The following is a 15,708-nucleotide window of genomic DNA, read 5'->3' as shown; positions in this document are numbered from 1 at the left end:
AAAGTGGCTGTAAAAGTGACAGTGCCAGGAGTCATTTTTTTCCTCTCGGCAAATTCCACATCAGTTTTGGGCAATTTACAAGTCAGAACATGATTTAGGGAAAAAAAAAAAAAAACAAAACCCAAATCATTCTTTCTCATAACTGGTGTGAATTCCATTTGGGAGCTGAAACTCCAGCTGGTCCCTCCTGCCTCTGTCGTCAGGGCAGTAAAGATTTGGGAATGAGGGGGAGTGATGGATGAGTGGGGCTGGAAAGCAGCTCACTTGGGCAGAGATTTATGGAGTCCTGAGGGGCTGCTGAAGGGAATATTTCTCTGCTGGGCACAGTCAGAGGTGGATTCGGAAAGGGAAGGAGAAAAGGGGCATTTTGGGAAGTTTACACAGCTGAAATATTGCTGAATATATTTCAGATATTTCGTTGGAGGTGTTCAAAGCCTGACTTGTCTGGGGACACCCAGCTGGTGTCACTCGAAACGAGGAGCTGGGATATTCACCTTCCAGAGGAGAAAATGTCTCAACCTCGTGAAAATGCGAAATTTAAGAGCATTTTCCCGAAATTTGAGTGGTTGATGAATATCTTCAGTCAGGGGTAAAGCCCCTGTGCCCTGGGCTGGTCCCCCCTCTGCCCCCTCAGCTGAGACCCCCCAGCAGAGCTGGGGAACAGCCCAGGGAGCACCTGGAGCTGAGCAGAGGGATGGAGCAGCTCTGCTGGGAGGAAAGGCTGGGAAAATTGGGATTGTTCAGCTTTGGGGTGACCTGATTGTGACCTTCCAGGACCTGAAGGGGCTCCAAGGAATGTGGGGAGAGACTTTGGACGAGGGCCTGGAAGTGACAGGACAAGGGGGTGGGTTCAGAGTGACAGAGTGGAAATTTGGGTTGGATACATGGAAGAAATTCCTCCTTGTGAGGGTGGGGCACAGGTTGCCCAGAGAAGCTGTGGCTGCCCCATCCCTGGGAGTGTCCAAGGCCAGGCTGGAGGGACCTGGGATGAAGGTGGCACTGGAGGGGCAGTGCCAGGGGGGTCACACGGACTCTGCTCTCGCCGCTCCTTGGGCCAACGAAGGGCAGCTCGTTGTTGTGACGGACCTGCTGACCCCCAGCACGGCCCCCTCCCGTGCCAGCCCCTGTTCCTTGGCCGGGCACAAGGCTGGCACTGCCCACACCACGATCCAGGAGGGCACAGGGGAGGGAACAACTCCCGGGAACAGCCTCGGGTGGGAACAGGAGTCGGTCGGAAGCGGCTCCAGCGGCCGGGATGGGCTGGGAAGAGCCCGTGGGCTGATGGTGCTGGGAGGGAGAGCCTGCCAGGGGTTTCACTCCCTCCCTGCCAGGGGTTTCACCCCCTCCCTGCTGTGTTTGCCATCCCCAGCTCCCGAAGGGAAGCGCTCCTCGGGGCTCACGGCCGTCTGGGTGGCTCGGAACCGCTTCGCCGTCCTCGATCGGATGCACTCGGTGAGGGCTCAGCTCCTGACGAGGAGGGTGCTGCTTGGGAAGGGTGCTGGTGGAAAACTGGGAGGTGTTGGGTTACCAGGATTAGTGGGAGATCTCTGATTAATGGAGGAATGGGATGAGTGGGAATGTTGTTGAACTCCTGGGCAGTGAAGCTGAGCTCGGAGGCCGCTGCAGCAGGTGAGTTCAGGAGTGAGATCCACCAAGCAGGGCTGGGAAAGCCACCCAGGGCACTCCAGCAGCTGGAAAGGAATGGGAAAAACAGTGAAGATTGCACTGGGGAGGGACACCTTGAGTGCTGTGTCAGGGCTGGGCTCTCAGGGCAGGAGAGACATTGAGGGGCTGGAGCGTGTCCAGAGAAGGGAATGGAGCTGGGGAAGGGGCTGGAGAACTCCTGAGGGAGCTGGGGGGGCTCAGCCTGGAGAAAAGGAGGCTCAGGGGGGACCTTCTGGCTCTGGAATTCCCTGACAGGAGAGGGGAGCCGGGGGGGGTCGGGCTCTGCTCCCAGGGAACAAGGGACAGGAGGAGGGGAAACGGCCTCCAGCTGTGCCAGGGGAGGGTCAGGTTGGAAATCAGGAGGAATTTCCCCCTGGAAAGGGTGTTCAGGCCTTGGCAGGGGCTGCCCAGGGAGGTGGGGGAGTTCCCAGCCCTGGAGGTGCCCAGGGCAGGACTGGCTGTGGCACTGAGTGCTCTGGGCTGGGGCCAAGGTGGGGATGGGGCACAGTGGGGGGGACTCGGTGGCCTTGGAGGGCTTTTCCAAGCTCAGGGATTCTGTGATTCTGTGAAAATGCAGGTTAGATTTTTAGTAAAGCTCTTTATTTGCACTGGAGTGCAGTAGGAGAAAGGAGGGGAAAATACAATTGTGGAAACACCACCCTGGTAAAATTTATAGGAAGGGGGAAGAAACATCTCGTGCTCTCCCCACAAATCCTGAATGCCACTGCAAAATCTCCCGGGTCGTTAAAATTTCCCTCTCATCCACTGGCAGATCCTCATCAAAAACCTGAAGAACGAGATCACAAAGAAGGTGCAGGTGCCCAACTGTGATGAGATTTTCTACGCTGGCACCGGGAACCTTCTGCTGCGAGACACCGACTCCATCACCCTCTTCGACGTGCAGCAGAAACGGTGAGACCCTGGCTGCTGGGAGCAGCTCCCATCCCCTAATCCTGCAGTCTGAAGCTTCAGTTTCCTAATCCTGCAGTTTTAAGCCCTCGGGGGACAAAGTAGTGGCTATTAATGCCCTCAGAATTCAGCCTCAGCTGCGTCGGGCTGATCCAAACCACGGCCAACAACTGTTTAGGAAGAGCAGGGTAAACACAGCCAAGGAGTAATTTATGCCACAGGCATCGTGCCACGGATCACAGGGAGATGTTTGGAAAGCCTGGGACTGCAGAATGGGGTGTTGGGAAAGGGGAGAGGCATCAAAAAAGCCCAAACTCAATCAAGCTCAGCTCGTTTGGATTCGTGTCCTCAGGTTTTGTGTCTCGGCGCTCGTTTGGGCCCTGGCCACAAAGAACAGGCACAGAGTTGGTGCTTTTTGGCCGTCTTTGGAGGCTTCAGAAGGTTCTGGTTATCTGCAGATAAATTATGGATTGGTTGTATCCCAGAATTTGCCTCCTTTCCCTTTTTTTATGCCTTGCCTTTCCATTGTTGGGAAAGCGATGAGGGAATCCAGCGATGCAAACGCTGCTTGGAAATCCCTGATTCCCCTCCTCCTGTCCCTAAAGCCTCTCAGAAACCTGGGGTTGGAAGTCAGTTGTCCCTCCAGCATATTTGTTGTTGCTCAGATACGGAGAAAGGTTTGTTTTGCTGCAGAAACCCCCAGTCCTGCCTCGGGATTTTGTAGCTCCAGGACGGGAAAAAGCAGCTTTGGAGCATCTGAAGTTGGGTCCAGGCTCTTGGGCACTGGGGGTTCTTGGTCCTGGAGCTTGCTGGGGTGGGGGTGTTCACCTCCTGATGGCAGTGCTGTCCCCCCAGGACTCTGGCCTCGGTGAAGATCTCCAAGGTGAAGTACGTGATCTGGTCGGCCGACATGTCCCACGTGGCCCTGCTGGCCAAGCACGGTGAGTGATCCACGTTTCACCCGGATCCTTTGGCACTCTGACCCCTTCCTTGGCTGGGATCAGCCCAGGAGAAGCTGTGAAGGTGCAGCTGAAGGCACTGGCAGTACAGGCCCTGCCATTTTATCTCTTCACAGACCTGCATGATCTTCAAGGTCCTTCCAGCCCAAACCGTTCCACGACCCTACAAATTCAGCTGTTTAACAGCAGAGGGTTCCCCCGGCCTGACTTTTGTTCTCCTTCCCTCTCCAGCCATCATGATCTGCAACAGGAAGCTGGAATCCCTCTGTAACATCCACGAGAACATCCGTGTCAAGAGCGGGGCCTGGGACGAGAGCGGGGTCTTCATCTACACCACCAGCAACCACATCAAATACGCCGTGACCACGGGGTGAGTCTGGGGCCCTGTCCTCACCCAGCACGGGCTGCAACGGCACACGCAGTGCTGGGTCTCCTCAGGGGTGGAGAGCACGGCCTGCAGAGGGGTTGGGTCGGCCTGGAGGGTGACGGGGGTGCTGTTGCTGGCCCAGGGACCACGGGATCATCCGCACCCTGGACCTGCCCATCTACGTGACGCGGGTGAAGGGGAACAACGTGTACTGCCTGGACAGGGAGTGCCGGCCCCGCGTCCTCACCATCGACCCCACCGAGTTCAAGTTCAAGCTGGCACTGATCAACAGGAAGTACGATGAGGTGAGGGGGTGCAGGGTCACGGGATCACGGAATGGTTGGGTTGGAAGGGGTCGGAAAGGTCGTCCCACTCCACCCCTGCCACGGGCAGGGACATCTCCCACTAATCCAGGCTGCTCCAACCTGGCCTTGGACACTCCCAGCCAAAGCTTCTCTGGGCAACCTGTGCCAGGGCCTCCCCACCCTCCCAGGGAGGAATTCCTTCCCAATATCCAACCTAAATTTCCCCTCTGTCTGTCACTCCCTTAGTGATAGACAAATAGATAGACAAATTCCCCTTTGTCTGTCACTCCGATTCCTGATGGAAGCATTGATGAAATGTCCTGCTTGGAAGATGGAACTCACAAACCAAGGTGTAAAATATAAAGGCATCACCAAGGTGTAAAATATAAAGGCATCACTTGGCGGGGGGGGGGGAAAGGAATGGGAATTTTAAAGGTGTTGATATGAGGAGTTTCTGCGGATTGAGCATCTGTGAGTGGAGAAGGGTCACCCCAAAACCAGGATCAGCGTGGGATGGACCCTCAGGGAAAAGGCACAGCAAAGGGAACGGTGTGAGGGAGGAACAGAGGGATGTTCTTCCCAAAACTCCTGCTGGGAACAGACCACAGGGCAAATCTTTCCAGCAAATCCTTCCCTGGGAGGGAGGGGAGGCCCTGGCACAGGGTGCCCAGAGAAGCTGTGGCTGCCCCATCCCTGGGAGTGTCCAAGGCCAGGTTGGAGCAACCTGGGCCAGTGGGAGGTGTCCCTGCCCGTGGCAGGGGTGGAATGGGATGACCTCTCTTCCCAGTATCCATCCCCCCTTGTCCTGTCACTCCCCCAAACCCGAGGACAAAGGGAAGGTGCTCACGGGGCCGTTCCCGGGCAGGTGCTGCACATGGTGAGGAATGCCAAGCTGGTGGGCCAGTCCATCATTGCCTACCTGCAGAAGAAGGGCTACCCAGAGGTGGCCCTGCACTTTGTCAAGGACGAGAAGACCCGTTTCAGCCTGGCCCTGGAGTGTGGCAACATCGAGGTGAGCGGGTGGTTGGTGGTGCTGAGGGGAAAGGCACGGCCTGGGGGGCACCACTGCCAAACCTCACTGTGGGCAGGGGGCAGGAGGAGCGTGGGGGAGAAGAATTTGAGGGTGGTAGAGCTGGGGATGAGGTGCAGGGAGAAGAAGAAGTTGAGGGTTGAGGTGCTGGGCTGTGATTCAGGCAGTGATCCTGAAGCCTGCAGGGAAAACTCCGGCCTGCCAGGCCTTGGTGACCGTGTCAGCTCTCCTCTTAGATTGCTCTGGAAGCAGCCAAAGCTCTGGATGACAAGAACTGCTGGGAGAAGCTGGGAGAGGTGGCCTTGCTGCAGGGGAACCACCAGATCGTGGAGATGTGCTACCAGCGCACCAAGAACTTCGACAGGCTCTCCTTCCTCTACCTCATCACGGGCAACCTGGAGAAGCTGAGGAAGATGATGAAGATTGGTGAGTGCCAGGGGGGTGGCAAAGGAGGTCCCAGGAGCATTCCCAGAGGGATTCCTGGCGCAGGGCCAAGAGCAGCAAAGTCACTGTGGCTTTTTGCTCTTGGTGTAGCCGAGATCCGTAAGGACATGAGTGGGCACTACCAGAACGCCTTGTACCTGGGGGACGTGGCAGAGAGAGTGAGGATCCTGAAGAACTGTGGGCAAAGTGAGTAATTCCAGACTCAAATCTGTCCCTGTGAGCCGGGGAGAAGCTTTTGGGATGAACAATAAGTTCTGGAGGTGGCTCAGAACGATCCCTCACCCTGAGGAGCTGAACTGGGTGAGCAGAAAAGCTGGAGCAGCATCTCTGAGACCTGAATCAACTGCAGACCTTGTTCCAGTGATCACTCCTAAATCCAGGGACACCTTAGGGGTGTGATCCACCCCTTGGTGTCCTGCTGATCCCCCCTGTGTGTCCGTGTGTGCTGCTGTGGGACGTCTCTGGGTGACAGAGAACACGTTGCTCACGTTGTTTCCAGGGTGGTGATCAAAGGACTCAGAGGTTGGACTTGATGATCTTAGAGGTCTTTTCCAACCTAAAGGATTCCCTGTGTCTAATTCCAGAGTCCCTGGCCTATCTCACAGCTGCCACTCATGGTCTGGATGAGGAAGCTGAAAGCCTGAAGGAAACCTTTGATCCTGAAAAGGAGACGGTTCGTGAGCTGATCAATGCTCCTCGAGAGCTCTGGAGCTGGGCAGGAGGGTGACAGTGGGGTCTGGGGGCAGAGGGACAGGCTGGGAGGGGGGAACCATCTCCACATCAGGTCACAGGAGGGGATTGTCCTGAGGTGTCTTTACCTGTTTCCCTCTCAGATCCCGGACATCGATCCCAACGCGAAGCTGCTGCAGCCTCCTGCTCCTGTCATGCCTTTGGACACCAACTGGCCACTGCTGACTGTCTCCAAGGGCTTCTTTGAGGGAACAATTGCTAGCAAAGGTCTGGCTTTGTCCTTGGAAAACTTGGAAAGCTCAGGGGGGACCTTCAGCTCCTCCCTGACAGGGGGGACTGGAGGATCTTGGAGATCTTCTCCCACCCAGATGATTCTGGGATTGTGTGAAATCTTTGACCTTTCAGCCCAAGCTGGGACTGGACCATTAAAGGGGGGGTGCTGCCCTCCTGGAATTCTTTGTTTAACACCCGAGGGCTGAGCTGATGGAGGCTCCTGCCCCTTTCTTTAGGCAAAGGAGGTGCTTTGGCCGCCGACATCGACATCGACACCGTGGGCACCGAGGGCTGGGGAGAGGATGCAGAGCTGCAGCTGGATGAAGGTGGGTGGATCCCAAAGCTTTCCTTGGAAAAGCCTCTATGTGCCTGTGTCAGGGCTCTGACCTTTCCCCCTCCTTCCAGATGGTTTTGTGGATGCTGGAGAGGGCTTTGGAGAGGAAGGTCTGGGGAAAGGGCAGGAAGAAGGAGGTGGATGGGAAGTGGAAGAAGATTTGGATCTTCCCCCTGAACTGGTAGGAGGCTCCTTGGTGGTTCCTTGGGAAGGCACTGGCAGCTGGAGAGGGAGGTGGGGGAAGTGTGTTCTGGGCTTCTTCAGGCTTGGTCCCCACAGCTCTGATTCCATCTGGGTGCTGGGAAGGTCCCCACTAATCCCTGCTCTGTGCATTCCCCAGGATGTTCCCACTGGTCCAGCAGGAGCAGCAGAGGATGGATTCTTTGTGCCTCCCACCAAGGGCACCAGCCCAGCTCAGGTAATGCCAAAGCAGCTCTTGGATTGCCTTTCCCAGAAATTCTCTGTGTTGGTGATTTTTTTGAGGGTTCAATCCTTGTGAGCACAACGTGGGGACTTTGTTATGGGGACTCTGAGGGGTGGTGAGGGCAGGGCCCAATTTTTGAGGGGTGGTGAGGGCAGGGCCCAATTTTTGAGGGGTGGTGAGGGCAGGGCATGGGATTGCTCTTCCATGTGTTTCCCTTCCCTTCTTGCAGGTGTGGTGCAACAATTCCCAGCTCCCTGTTGACCACATCCTGGCAGGCTCCTTTGAGACAGCAATGAGAGTAAGTTTCCCTGTGAGCTTTCTAGGGATAAACTGTGCCCTTTCTCCTCGAGTTTTTGCCCCTGATCCACCTGAAGCTTCGTTTTGTGCCCTGTTGGGCATCGTTCTGTGCCTCGTTCTGTCCGGGTGTGACACGAGCTGTGGTGAAGCCTCCGTGGTGCCTGTGACAGCTTTCCCTCAGCTCATCCATTGTGTCCCTTCCAGCTGCTCCATGACCAGGTGGGAGTGACCAACTTTGGGCCCTACAAGCAGCTGTTCCTGCAGACCTTTGCCCGGGGCCGGACGACCTACCAGGCGCTGCCGAGCCTGCCGGCCATGTACGGGTTCCCACATCGCAACTGGTGAGCACTGGGCAGCCCCTCTGGGCCCCCTCCCCTGTGCCAGGGACCTCCCAGCTCCTGGCCAGTGGGAGCCACAGCTTGGTTTTTCCAGCCACTTGGTTTTTCCAGCCTAGCCTGGAAGCCGCTGTAGAAAAACCACGGAGTTGGTGAGGTTGGGAAAGATCTCTGAGAGTCCCCCCTGTGCCCCATCCCCACCTTGGCACTCAGTGCCACAGCCAGGCCTTCCCTGGGCACCTCCAGGGATGGGGACTCCCCCACCTCCCTGGGCAGCCCCTGCCAAGGCCTGAACACCCTTTCCAGGAGGAAATTCCTCCTCCTGTCCAACCTGACCCTCCCCTGGCACAGCTTGAGGCCGTTTCCCCTCCTCCTGTCCCTTGTTCCCTGGGAGCAGAGCCCGACCCCTTCACGGCTCCCCCCTCCTGTCAGGGAATTCCAGAGCCAGAAGGTCCCCCCTGAGCCTCCTTTTCTCCAGGATGAGCCCCCCCAGCTCCCTCGGGAGCTCTCCAGACCCTTCCCCAGCTCCATTCCCTTCTCTGGACACTCTCCAACCCCTCAATGTCTCTCCTGCCCTGAGGGGCCCAGCCCTGGGCACAGCACCCCAGGTGGGGCCTCACCAGGGCAAACTGGTGACCTGCTTTGGATCTGGTTTATCTTTGCCTCCACAACTCTGCCACACCCAATTCCCAGCTTTCTCCACGTTGGTGCAGGCTGGGAAGTCTGGCCCATCATCCCTGGAGTGTCCAGGGAAGGACTGGGAGTGCTGTGGGCTGGGGGATGAGGTGGGGATGGGGCACAGGGGGGACTGGATGACCTTGGAGGTTGTTTCCAACCTTGGTGATCCTGTGAAAACCGGGACGAGTCGCGGTCGGCGCGTCCCTGCTCGGCCTCACCGTGTCCCCAGCCCCTGTCCCTGGTGTCCCCAGGAAAGAAGCCGGCCTGAAAAACGCCCTCCCCGCCGTGGGGCTGAAGCTCAACGACCTGATCCAGCGGCTGCAGCTCTGCTACCAGCTCACCACCGCCGGCAAGTTCGAGGAGGCCGTGGAGAAGTTCCGCTCCATCCTGCTCAGCGTCCCCTTGCTGGTGGTGGACAACAAGCAGGAGATCGCCGAGGTGAGGGACAGACCCCCCCCTCCCCGTGTCCATGGTGGTCCAAGAGGCCGCTCCTGACCCCGTCCCTCTCCCCAAGGCCCAGCAGCTCATCGCCATTTGCCGGGAATACATCGTGGGGCTCTCCATGGAGATCGAGCGGAAGAAGCTGCCCAAGGAGACCCTGGAGCAGCAGAAGAGGATTTGTGAGGTGCAGGATTCCTTCCCTGCCTGGGTGTGCCCTCACAGGGGGCTTAAAAAAGGGGAGCAGGAGTCTGGAATTCTGCCCTTTCCACCTTTAAAGCAGAGGTTACGTGGGGGGGACGGGTTCCTGGCAGCACTTCCAGTCATTCCCTCTCCTGGCAGTGGTTGTATCCCTGTTTGTCCCATGCAGTGGTTGGATCCCTACTTTCCCTCCTTCCCTGGCAGGGACAGGTTCCTTGCAGCACTTCCAGTCCTCCCCACTCCTGGCAGTGGTTATATCCCTGTTTTCCCTCCTTCCCTGTCAGAGACAAGTTCCTTGCAGCACTTCCAGTCATTCCCACTCCTGGCAGTAGCTGTATCCCTGTTTTCCCTCCTTCCCCAGTAAGGATGGGTTCCCTGCAGCACTTCCAGTCCTCCCCACTCCCAGCAGTGGTTGTATCCCTGTTTTTCCTCCTTCCCTGGCAGGGACAGGTTCCTTGCAGCACTTCCAGTTATCCCCATTTGTCCCATGCACTGGTTGTATCCCTGTTTTCCCTCCTTCCCTGGCAGGGACAGGTTCCTTGCAGCACTTCCAGTCCTTCCCACTCCTGGCAGTGGTTATATCCCTGTTTTCCCTCCTTCCCTGTCAGAGACAAGTTCCTTGCAGCACTTCCAGTCCTCCCCACTCCCAGCAGTGGCTGTTTTCCCTCCTTCCCCAGCAGGGAATGGTTCCTTGCAGCACTTCCAGTCCTCCCCACTCCTGGCAGTGGCTGTATCCCTGTTTTCCCTGCTCCCTCCTGCAGATGGCCGCCTACTTCACCCACTCCAACCTGCAGCCCGTGCACATGATCCTGGTGCTCCGAACCGCCCTCAACCTCTTCTTCAAGCTCAAGAACTTCAAGACCGCGGCGACTTTCGCCCGGAGGCTGCTGGAGCTGGGCCCCAAGCCCGAGGTGGCCCAGCAGGTAGGTCCGGGAGGTGCTCAGGTGGAAGCCCCTGGTGGGACAGACCCCGTTTTTGGGGTCTCCTCATGCCTCTCCCCCCCCCCGCTCACCGCGGCCGCCGCTTTCGCAGACGCGCAAGATCCTGTCGGCGTGTGAGAAGAACCCCACGGACACCCACCAGCTCAACTATGACATGCACAACCCCTTCGACATCTGTGCCGCCTCCTACAGACCCATCTACCGCGGGAAACCCGTGGAGAAGTGTCCCCTCAGCGGGGCCTGCTACTGCCCCGAGTTCCGCGGGCAGATCTGCCGCGTCACCACGGTGAGGGCGTCTCCACTTCCCTTGGGAATTCCCTTCCACGGCTCCTCCCGTGCCCTCCTGGGCTGACTGGGTGGTGTTGGGTCGTGTCAGAGCTCTCGGGGTGTGAGGGAGAAGAGTTTGGGGGGTTGGGAGGTTGAAACGGTGCCTGAATTCGGGGGTGAGCTCGTGGGGATGGGCTGAGTGTGTTCAGAGGGGATTCGGGGTCTGGAGCATCTCCCTGATGAGGAGGGACTGTGGGAGCTGGGCCTGGTTAGTCTGGAGAAGAGGAGACTGAGAGGGGATCTCATCCATCCATACAAATACCTCAGATATCCCCAGAAACCCCTCCCCTGAGAGGGGATCTCATCCATCCTTACAAACATCTCAGATATCCCCAGAAACCCCTCCCCTGAGGTGGGATCTCATCCATCCTTACAGACGTCTCAGATATCCCTACAAATCTCTCATCTGAGGTGGGATCTCATCCATCCTTACAAACATCTCAGATACCCCTACAAATCTCTCATCTGAGAGGGGATCTCATCCATCCTTACAAACATCTCAGATATCCCCACAAACTCCTCATGTGAGAGGGGATCTCATCCATCCATTCAAATGTCTCCAGGGGGTGTCAGATGGTCCCAGACTCTTCACAGTGGTGCCCAGGACAAGGAGTGATGGCTTTAAACTAAACCTGAGGGTGGGAGAACCCTGGAACAGCTGCCCAGGGAGGGTGTGGAGCCTCCTCTCTGGGGACATTCCAACCCCACCTGGACGTGTCCCTGTGCCACCTGCTCTGGGTGACCCTGCCCTGCACTGGGTGATCTCCAGAGGTCCCTTCCAACCCCAGCTGGGATTCTGTTCTCCAGAGCAGCTGAGGAGGCTCCAAGGGCTGCACTCAGGGTTGGGATTTGGAGCTGCTTTTGACCGTGAATCATCTCCTTTTGTCCCTCAGGTGACGGAGATCGGCAAGGACGTCATCGGGCTGCGCATCAGCCCTCTGCAGTTCCGCTAGGAATTCCTGCCTGGGAGGGCAGATTCCACTCCCCCATCCCCACCCGTAGCCTCATCTCTCCCCCGTAGCCTTGCCTGTGCTGTCCCACTTGATCCCTTCCCCCAGGAATGCTGTAGTGAGACTCTGCTTCCAAGTAGTAGCAGTTTTTCCTTGTTTCCAGACCGGCTGATGTGACATTTTTCTGGACCGTTGTCCTGTGGCAAATCTTTTCCAGAGGGGAAAGGGCGGCTCTGCCGAGCCCTGGTTACCACAGAGCACGTTGGAAACTGCTCCAGAGGCAGCAGCTGCCTCTGACACCCTTTAGGTCCTGAAAGAATTGCTTGGAAGAGCCAGGAAAGGCTCTGGGAACGTGGCGCTGTCGGGAACCGGGACGGTGCAAAGCCCATCCCAACTCCAGGGCAGTTCTCCCCCCTTGGAAGTGGCACTGGCTCAACGTTTGTGGTCGTGGTGACTCTTTGTTTTGTTGCCCTGGTAACATTCCTCAAACTAATCAGCTTCACTCATGAATAAAGTAATTAAACCACCTTGATCTTCCAGTTCTGTAGCTCAGTTGGTTTTAGCGAAACGCAGGAGGTGACACTGAATTTCCTCTTCCCACCTTGGAGTGCTTGGAGGGTTGAGAAGTTTCCAGAAGGTGGGGCTGGAGCAGCAGGAGAAGGGGCTGGAGAACTCCTGAGGGAGCTGGGGGGGCTCATCCTGGAGAAAAGGAGGCTCAGGGGGGACCTTCTGGCTCTGGAATTCCCAGGGAACAAGGGACAGGAGGAGGGGAAACGGCCTCAAGCTGTGCCAGGGGAGGGTCAGGTTGGACGTCAGGAGGAATTTCCCCATGGAAAGGGTGGTTGGATGTTGGAAGGGGCTGCCCAGGGAGGTGGGGGAGTCCCCAGCCCTGGGGGTGTCCAGGGAAGGCCTGGATGTGGCACTGAGTGCTCTGGGCTGGGGGACAAGGTGGGGATGGATCAAAGGTTGGACTTGATGACCTTGGAAGTCTTTTCCAACCTCAGGGATTCTGGGATCCTGCTCCCTGTGGGGCTGCCTTCCTGGTGCTGAAACAAAACCTTGTACTCGGATATTAAACCTTTTATTTTATCCATAAAACGAAGGAGAAAGAAGGAGAGAAGGAAGGAAAGGGGATGTCTCGGGTTTGTTGCTTCCAGTTGTGCCTGGGAATGTTCACAGTGGAGGGGGAGATGTGGCCCCCCCAGGACCCCCCCTAAGGGCCAGGGGCCTTCACCACCAGGCTGTTGTGACAGGCCACGGCGATGCCCCCGATGAGGTTCAGGAACTCCTGGAAGTCCAGCTGCCCGTCGCTGTTCAGGTCCAGCTTCTTCATCATCCTGTCCACGACCCCCGGATCCTTCTGGTTCTGCAAGAGAGCTGGGAATGGAGACCCCTGCCACGAGGCTGGACCCCCCCCCCACTGCAACCGGTGAGCTCGTGGGATCCCGGGATGGGTCGGGTCGGGAGGGACCTTAAAGCTCAGCAGGTTCCACCACGGCAGGGACACCTCCCCCCAGACCAGGTCCCTCCAAACCTCATCCCACCTTGGGCGGTTCCAGGGGGACGGGGACACCCCCAGCTCCTCGGGGTGAGCTGGATCCGCTCCCCCCCGAGCAGGGCTGCTCACCTTTGTGAAGGCAGCCAGCTCGGTGTTCATGAAGGCCAGGAATTCCCGCTTGGACAGGGTGCAGTTGTCCCCCTCCCGGCCGGCGTAGCGCTGGAACACGGCCAGCAGGGACTCGATGCAACGCTCCGTCTCCGTGGGCTGCGGGAACCAGGGCAGGGTTGGGAGCCCCGGGAGTCACCCCGGATCCATCCCGGGAATGATGGCAGGATTGGGAGCCCCGGGAGTCACCCTGGCAGGGCTGGGACCTCCGGGTGTCACCCCGGATCCATCCCGGGAATGATGGCAGGATTGGGAGCCCCGGGTGTCACCCTGGCAGGGCTGGGACCCCCGGGTGTCACCCCGGATCCATCCCAGGAGCAGGGCAGGGTTAGGGGGGGTCTCCTCTGCCCGACCCGTCCGGCCGCATTTTTCCCTGGAATTCGTTTCTCCGCCGCCCTGGCACGGGAAGGACCCGGAGAACCGGGAAGGGGCGGGTGGAAAATCCCCCGGGGGGGTGTCGGTTCCCATCGGAGGAGCGGCTTTGGACGGGGAAGGGCTTGTGGCGCAACCAGGCTCGGCCGAGGCTGCTTTTCCGGAGAGATAAACCCGTTCCACCCCCTCTCCCCTCCCCCGGCCCCGCCTGGGCCCGGGAGAAACTGAGTCAGGAGAGAAAAATTCCAGTGGCCTCCTCGATCTCCTCCCTCTGGGCAGGGATGGAGCGGGGCTGGAGCAGGGATGGAGCGGGGCTGGAGCAGGGATGGAGCAGGGATGGAGCAGGGCTGGCCGGGGGCTCCTCCCGCGGGGATGGACAGGGCAAGGGAGGAGATGGAGAGGAGAGGAGGGAATGTGGGGCTTTTCCCACTTCCAGAGCCTCCAGTTTCTAGGGAAGGGCAGTGCAGGGAGGAATCCCACCCTTCCCATCCCAACCTCGGCTCCCGGGGCCTCCCTGCCACATCCTGCCCTTCCTGAGGCTCAGTTCAGCCTTTTTTTGGTTAATTTGAGAGGTGCAACTTCCTTCCACCCTCAGCTCTTGGTTCCTCTTCCCCCTGGGGAAGGGGGGGCAGAGCCCCGAGCCTGGTTATGGGCATGGAAAGAGTGGGAAAAGGGAGGGGAACAACACAAATGCCACTCCTTAGACCCCCCCAGTCTGCAGGGACCCTCTGCCCTCTGTCTGTGCCCACTCTTCCCATGCCCAGGCTCCCTCTCCCGTGGGATTTGGAGCCCCAGCTCAGCCTTGGCCCCACCTGCTCTCTCCAGAGCCAAACCCGTCTGGCCTCAGCTCGGGGGTTTTTTGCAGGAAAAGCTCCTCTGCCGTGCCCTGTGGGACCCCCTCCCTGTCCCCACGCCCTCAGGGACCCCCTGCCCTCCTCTCTGCCCCCCTTCCCGTGCCCAGTCCCCTTCCCAGCAGAGCCCAGCTCAGCCTTGGCACCGTCCGCTCTCTCCGGAGCCAAACACGTCTCGCTCCGGCTCTGGCAGGAAAAGCTGCTCTGCTGCCCCATTCCCCCCTCCCAGGGGTGGAACCCCCTCTCCGTGCCCATCCCGGGGGTCCCGGCTCGCTCACCATGGCTGGGCTGGGAGGAGGCTCCTCTCTGGGCACGGCCGGGTGGGATGTGACGGATCCGGAGCGGGATCGGGGCCCTCGGGAGTCTCCGGGCGCGGCCCCCGCCCTGCCCAGCCCAGCCCAGCCCCGGCTCGGTTGGGCAATCCCGGCCCTAAGGGCAGATCCGGGCCTGCCCACGCTCCCGCCTCCGCCTCAGGAATGTGCTGGGCCCCTCCTTGGGCTCTCCCGAGTTTTGCTCCTCGCAGTTATTCACGCTCAGGTTTTCTCCTCCTCGTCCATTTTTGCCCCCCCTCCTCCCCGGTCCTTGGGAACATTCCTGTCAATCCCTTCCTTTAGTCCTCAGGGCTCAGCTCCCCCTGGGAATCACTGGGAAATCTGTTCCCCCCCAAAGCTTCCAGGGGAGCCTGGAGCAGAGAGGTAACACAGGAGCCAGGATGTGTCCTGGGATCTGGGACAGCTCTTTGGGAATTCCTGTGGGAGGCTGGGACAGCCCAGAGCAGCACAAAGGGAAACAGCAAGGACCTGTCCCCAAGATATTTTCCTTTCTAGCCCTGATTTTCTACCCTCAGCTCTTTTTTCCCCCCATATACAGGGGAAAAAAGCACCTCCTCCCACAGCCCAGCCCCTCCCGGACTGAAGTTTACAAACTGCCCTTTACAAAACCCGAGCAGGAAAGCGGCGTTTCCTCCTTTGCAGGAGCAGATCCCGGAGGGAGCCGCGGCCAGGGGGGATTTGGGGCCGTTCCTGGCAGCTGCTGGGGGGGTTTGCAGTCCAGGCCTTGGCCCCGGTCGCAGACACACCATCTGTGCTGCCATATGTTTGTCACCCGGACGTGTGACCGAGGGGACGTCGCCGGGAGCGGCTCCGTGTGCTCCGGGCTGGGATGGACCCTCGGGAATCCCTCTGGCACCAGCTTGGAGGAGGATGTGGGCTCGTAGCGGGGGTTTGGTGGGATTTCCAGCGGCCCCCGCCTG

The 15,708-nt window shown here is 58.7% G+C and overlaps 3 protein-coding genes across 3 annotated transcripts in view; 2 read left to right on the top strand and 1 right to left on the bottom strand.

Annotated features, from left to right (window-relative positions):
* CD48 (CD48 molecule) overlaps positions 1–7,879 on the top strand; it is a 20,597-nt gene extending 12,718 nt beyond the window's left edge. The window contains exon 5 of the transcript XR_004361120.1: positions 7,868–7,879. The gene's annotated coding sequence lies outside the window, so the exon portion shown is untranslated. The remainder of the gene's footprint in view (positions 1–7,867) is intronic.
* COPA (COPI coat complex subunit alpha) overlaps positions 1–12,099 on the top strand; it is a 17,050-nt gene extending 4,951 nt beyond the window's left edge. The window contains exons 3-22 of the mRNA XM_032712857.1: positions 1,332–1,452; positions 2,438–2,577; positions 3,430–3,515; positions 3,765–3,903; positions 4,043–4,205; positions 5,071–5,217; positions 5,472–5,661; positions 5,770–5,865; positions 6,264–6,352; positions 6,513–6,636; positions 6,879–6,968; positions 7,048–7,157; positions 7,317–7,394; positions 7,630–7,698; positions 7,902–8,038; positions 8,962–9,148; positions 9,225–9,335; positions 10,111–10,272; positions 10,382–10,576; positions 11,511–12,099. Of these exons, the coding sequence (XP_032568748.1) occupies positions 1,332–1,452; positions 2,438–2,577; positions 3,430–3,515; positions 3,765–3,903; positions 4,043–4,205; positions 5,071–5,217; positions 5,472–5,661; positions 5,770–5,865; positions 6,264–6,352; positions 6,513–6,636; positions 6,879–6,968; positions 7,048–7,157; positions 7,317–7,394; positions 7,630–7,698; positions 7,902–8,038; positions 8,962–9,148; positions 9,225–9,335; positions 10,111–10,272; positions 10,382–10,576; positions 11,511–11,570 (2,494 nt within the window). The 3' untranslated portion in view covers positions 11,571–12,099. The remainder of the gene's footprint in view (positions 1–1,331; positions 1,453–2,437; positions 2,578–3,429; positions 3,516–3,764; positions 3,904–4,042; positions 4,206–5,070; positions 5,218–5,471; positions 5,662–5,769; positions 5,866–6,263; positions 6,353–6,512; positions 6,637–6,878; positions 6,969–7,047; positions 7,158–7,316; positions 7,395–7,629; positions 7,699–7,901; positions 8,039–8,961; positions 9,149–9,224; positions 9,336–10,110; positions 10,273–10,381; positions 10,577–11,510) is intronic.
* Positions 12,100–12,773: 674 nt separating this feature from the next.
* Positions 12,774–14,918, bottom strand: S100A11 (S100 calcium binding protein A11). The gene is made up of 3 exons (XM_032713032.1): positions 14,735–14,918; positions 13,195–13,332; positions 12,774–12,933 (listed from the first exon to the last, which is right to left on the bottom strand). The coding sequence occupies exons 1-3, from the start codon at positions 14,735–14,737 to the stop codon at positions 12,781–12,783; spliced, it is 294 nt and encodes a 97-aa protein (XP_032568923.1). The 5' UTR covers positions 14,738–14,918; the 3' UTR covers positions 12,774–12,780.
* Positions 14,919–15,708: the final 790 nt, after the last annotated feature.

The sequence above is a fragment of the Chiroxiphia lanceolata genome, chromosome 29 (genome assembly GCF_009829145.1).
Source record: "Chiroxiphia lanceolata isolate bChiLan1 chromosome 29, bChiLan1.pri, whole genome shotgun sequence".
Lineage (NCBI taxonomy): Eukaryota > Metazoa > Chordata > Aves > Passeriformes > Pipridae > Chiroxiphia > Chiroxiphia lanceolata.
This window is presented reverse-complemented; position numbering and strand designations above follow the sequence as displayed.

Coding starts and splice junctions, on each gene's coding strand:
- S100A11 (XM_032713032.1), bottom strand. Junction 12,934..13,194: donor AGCTGGCTGCCTTCACAAAG/GTGAGCAGCCCT, acceptor GCTCTCTTGCAG/AACCAGAAGGATCCGGGGGT.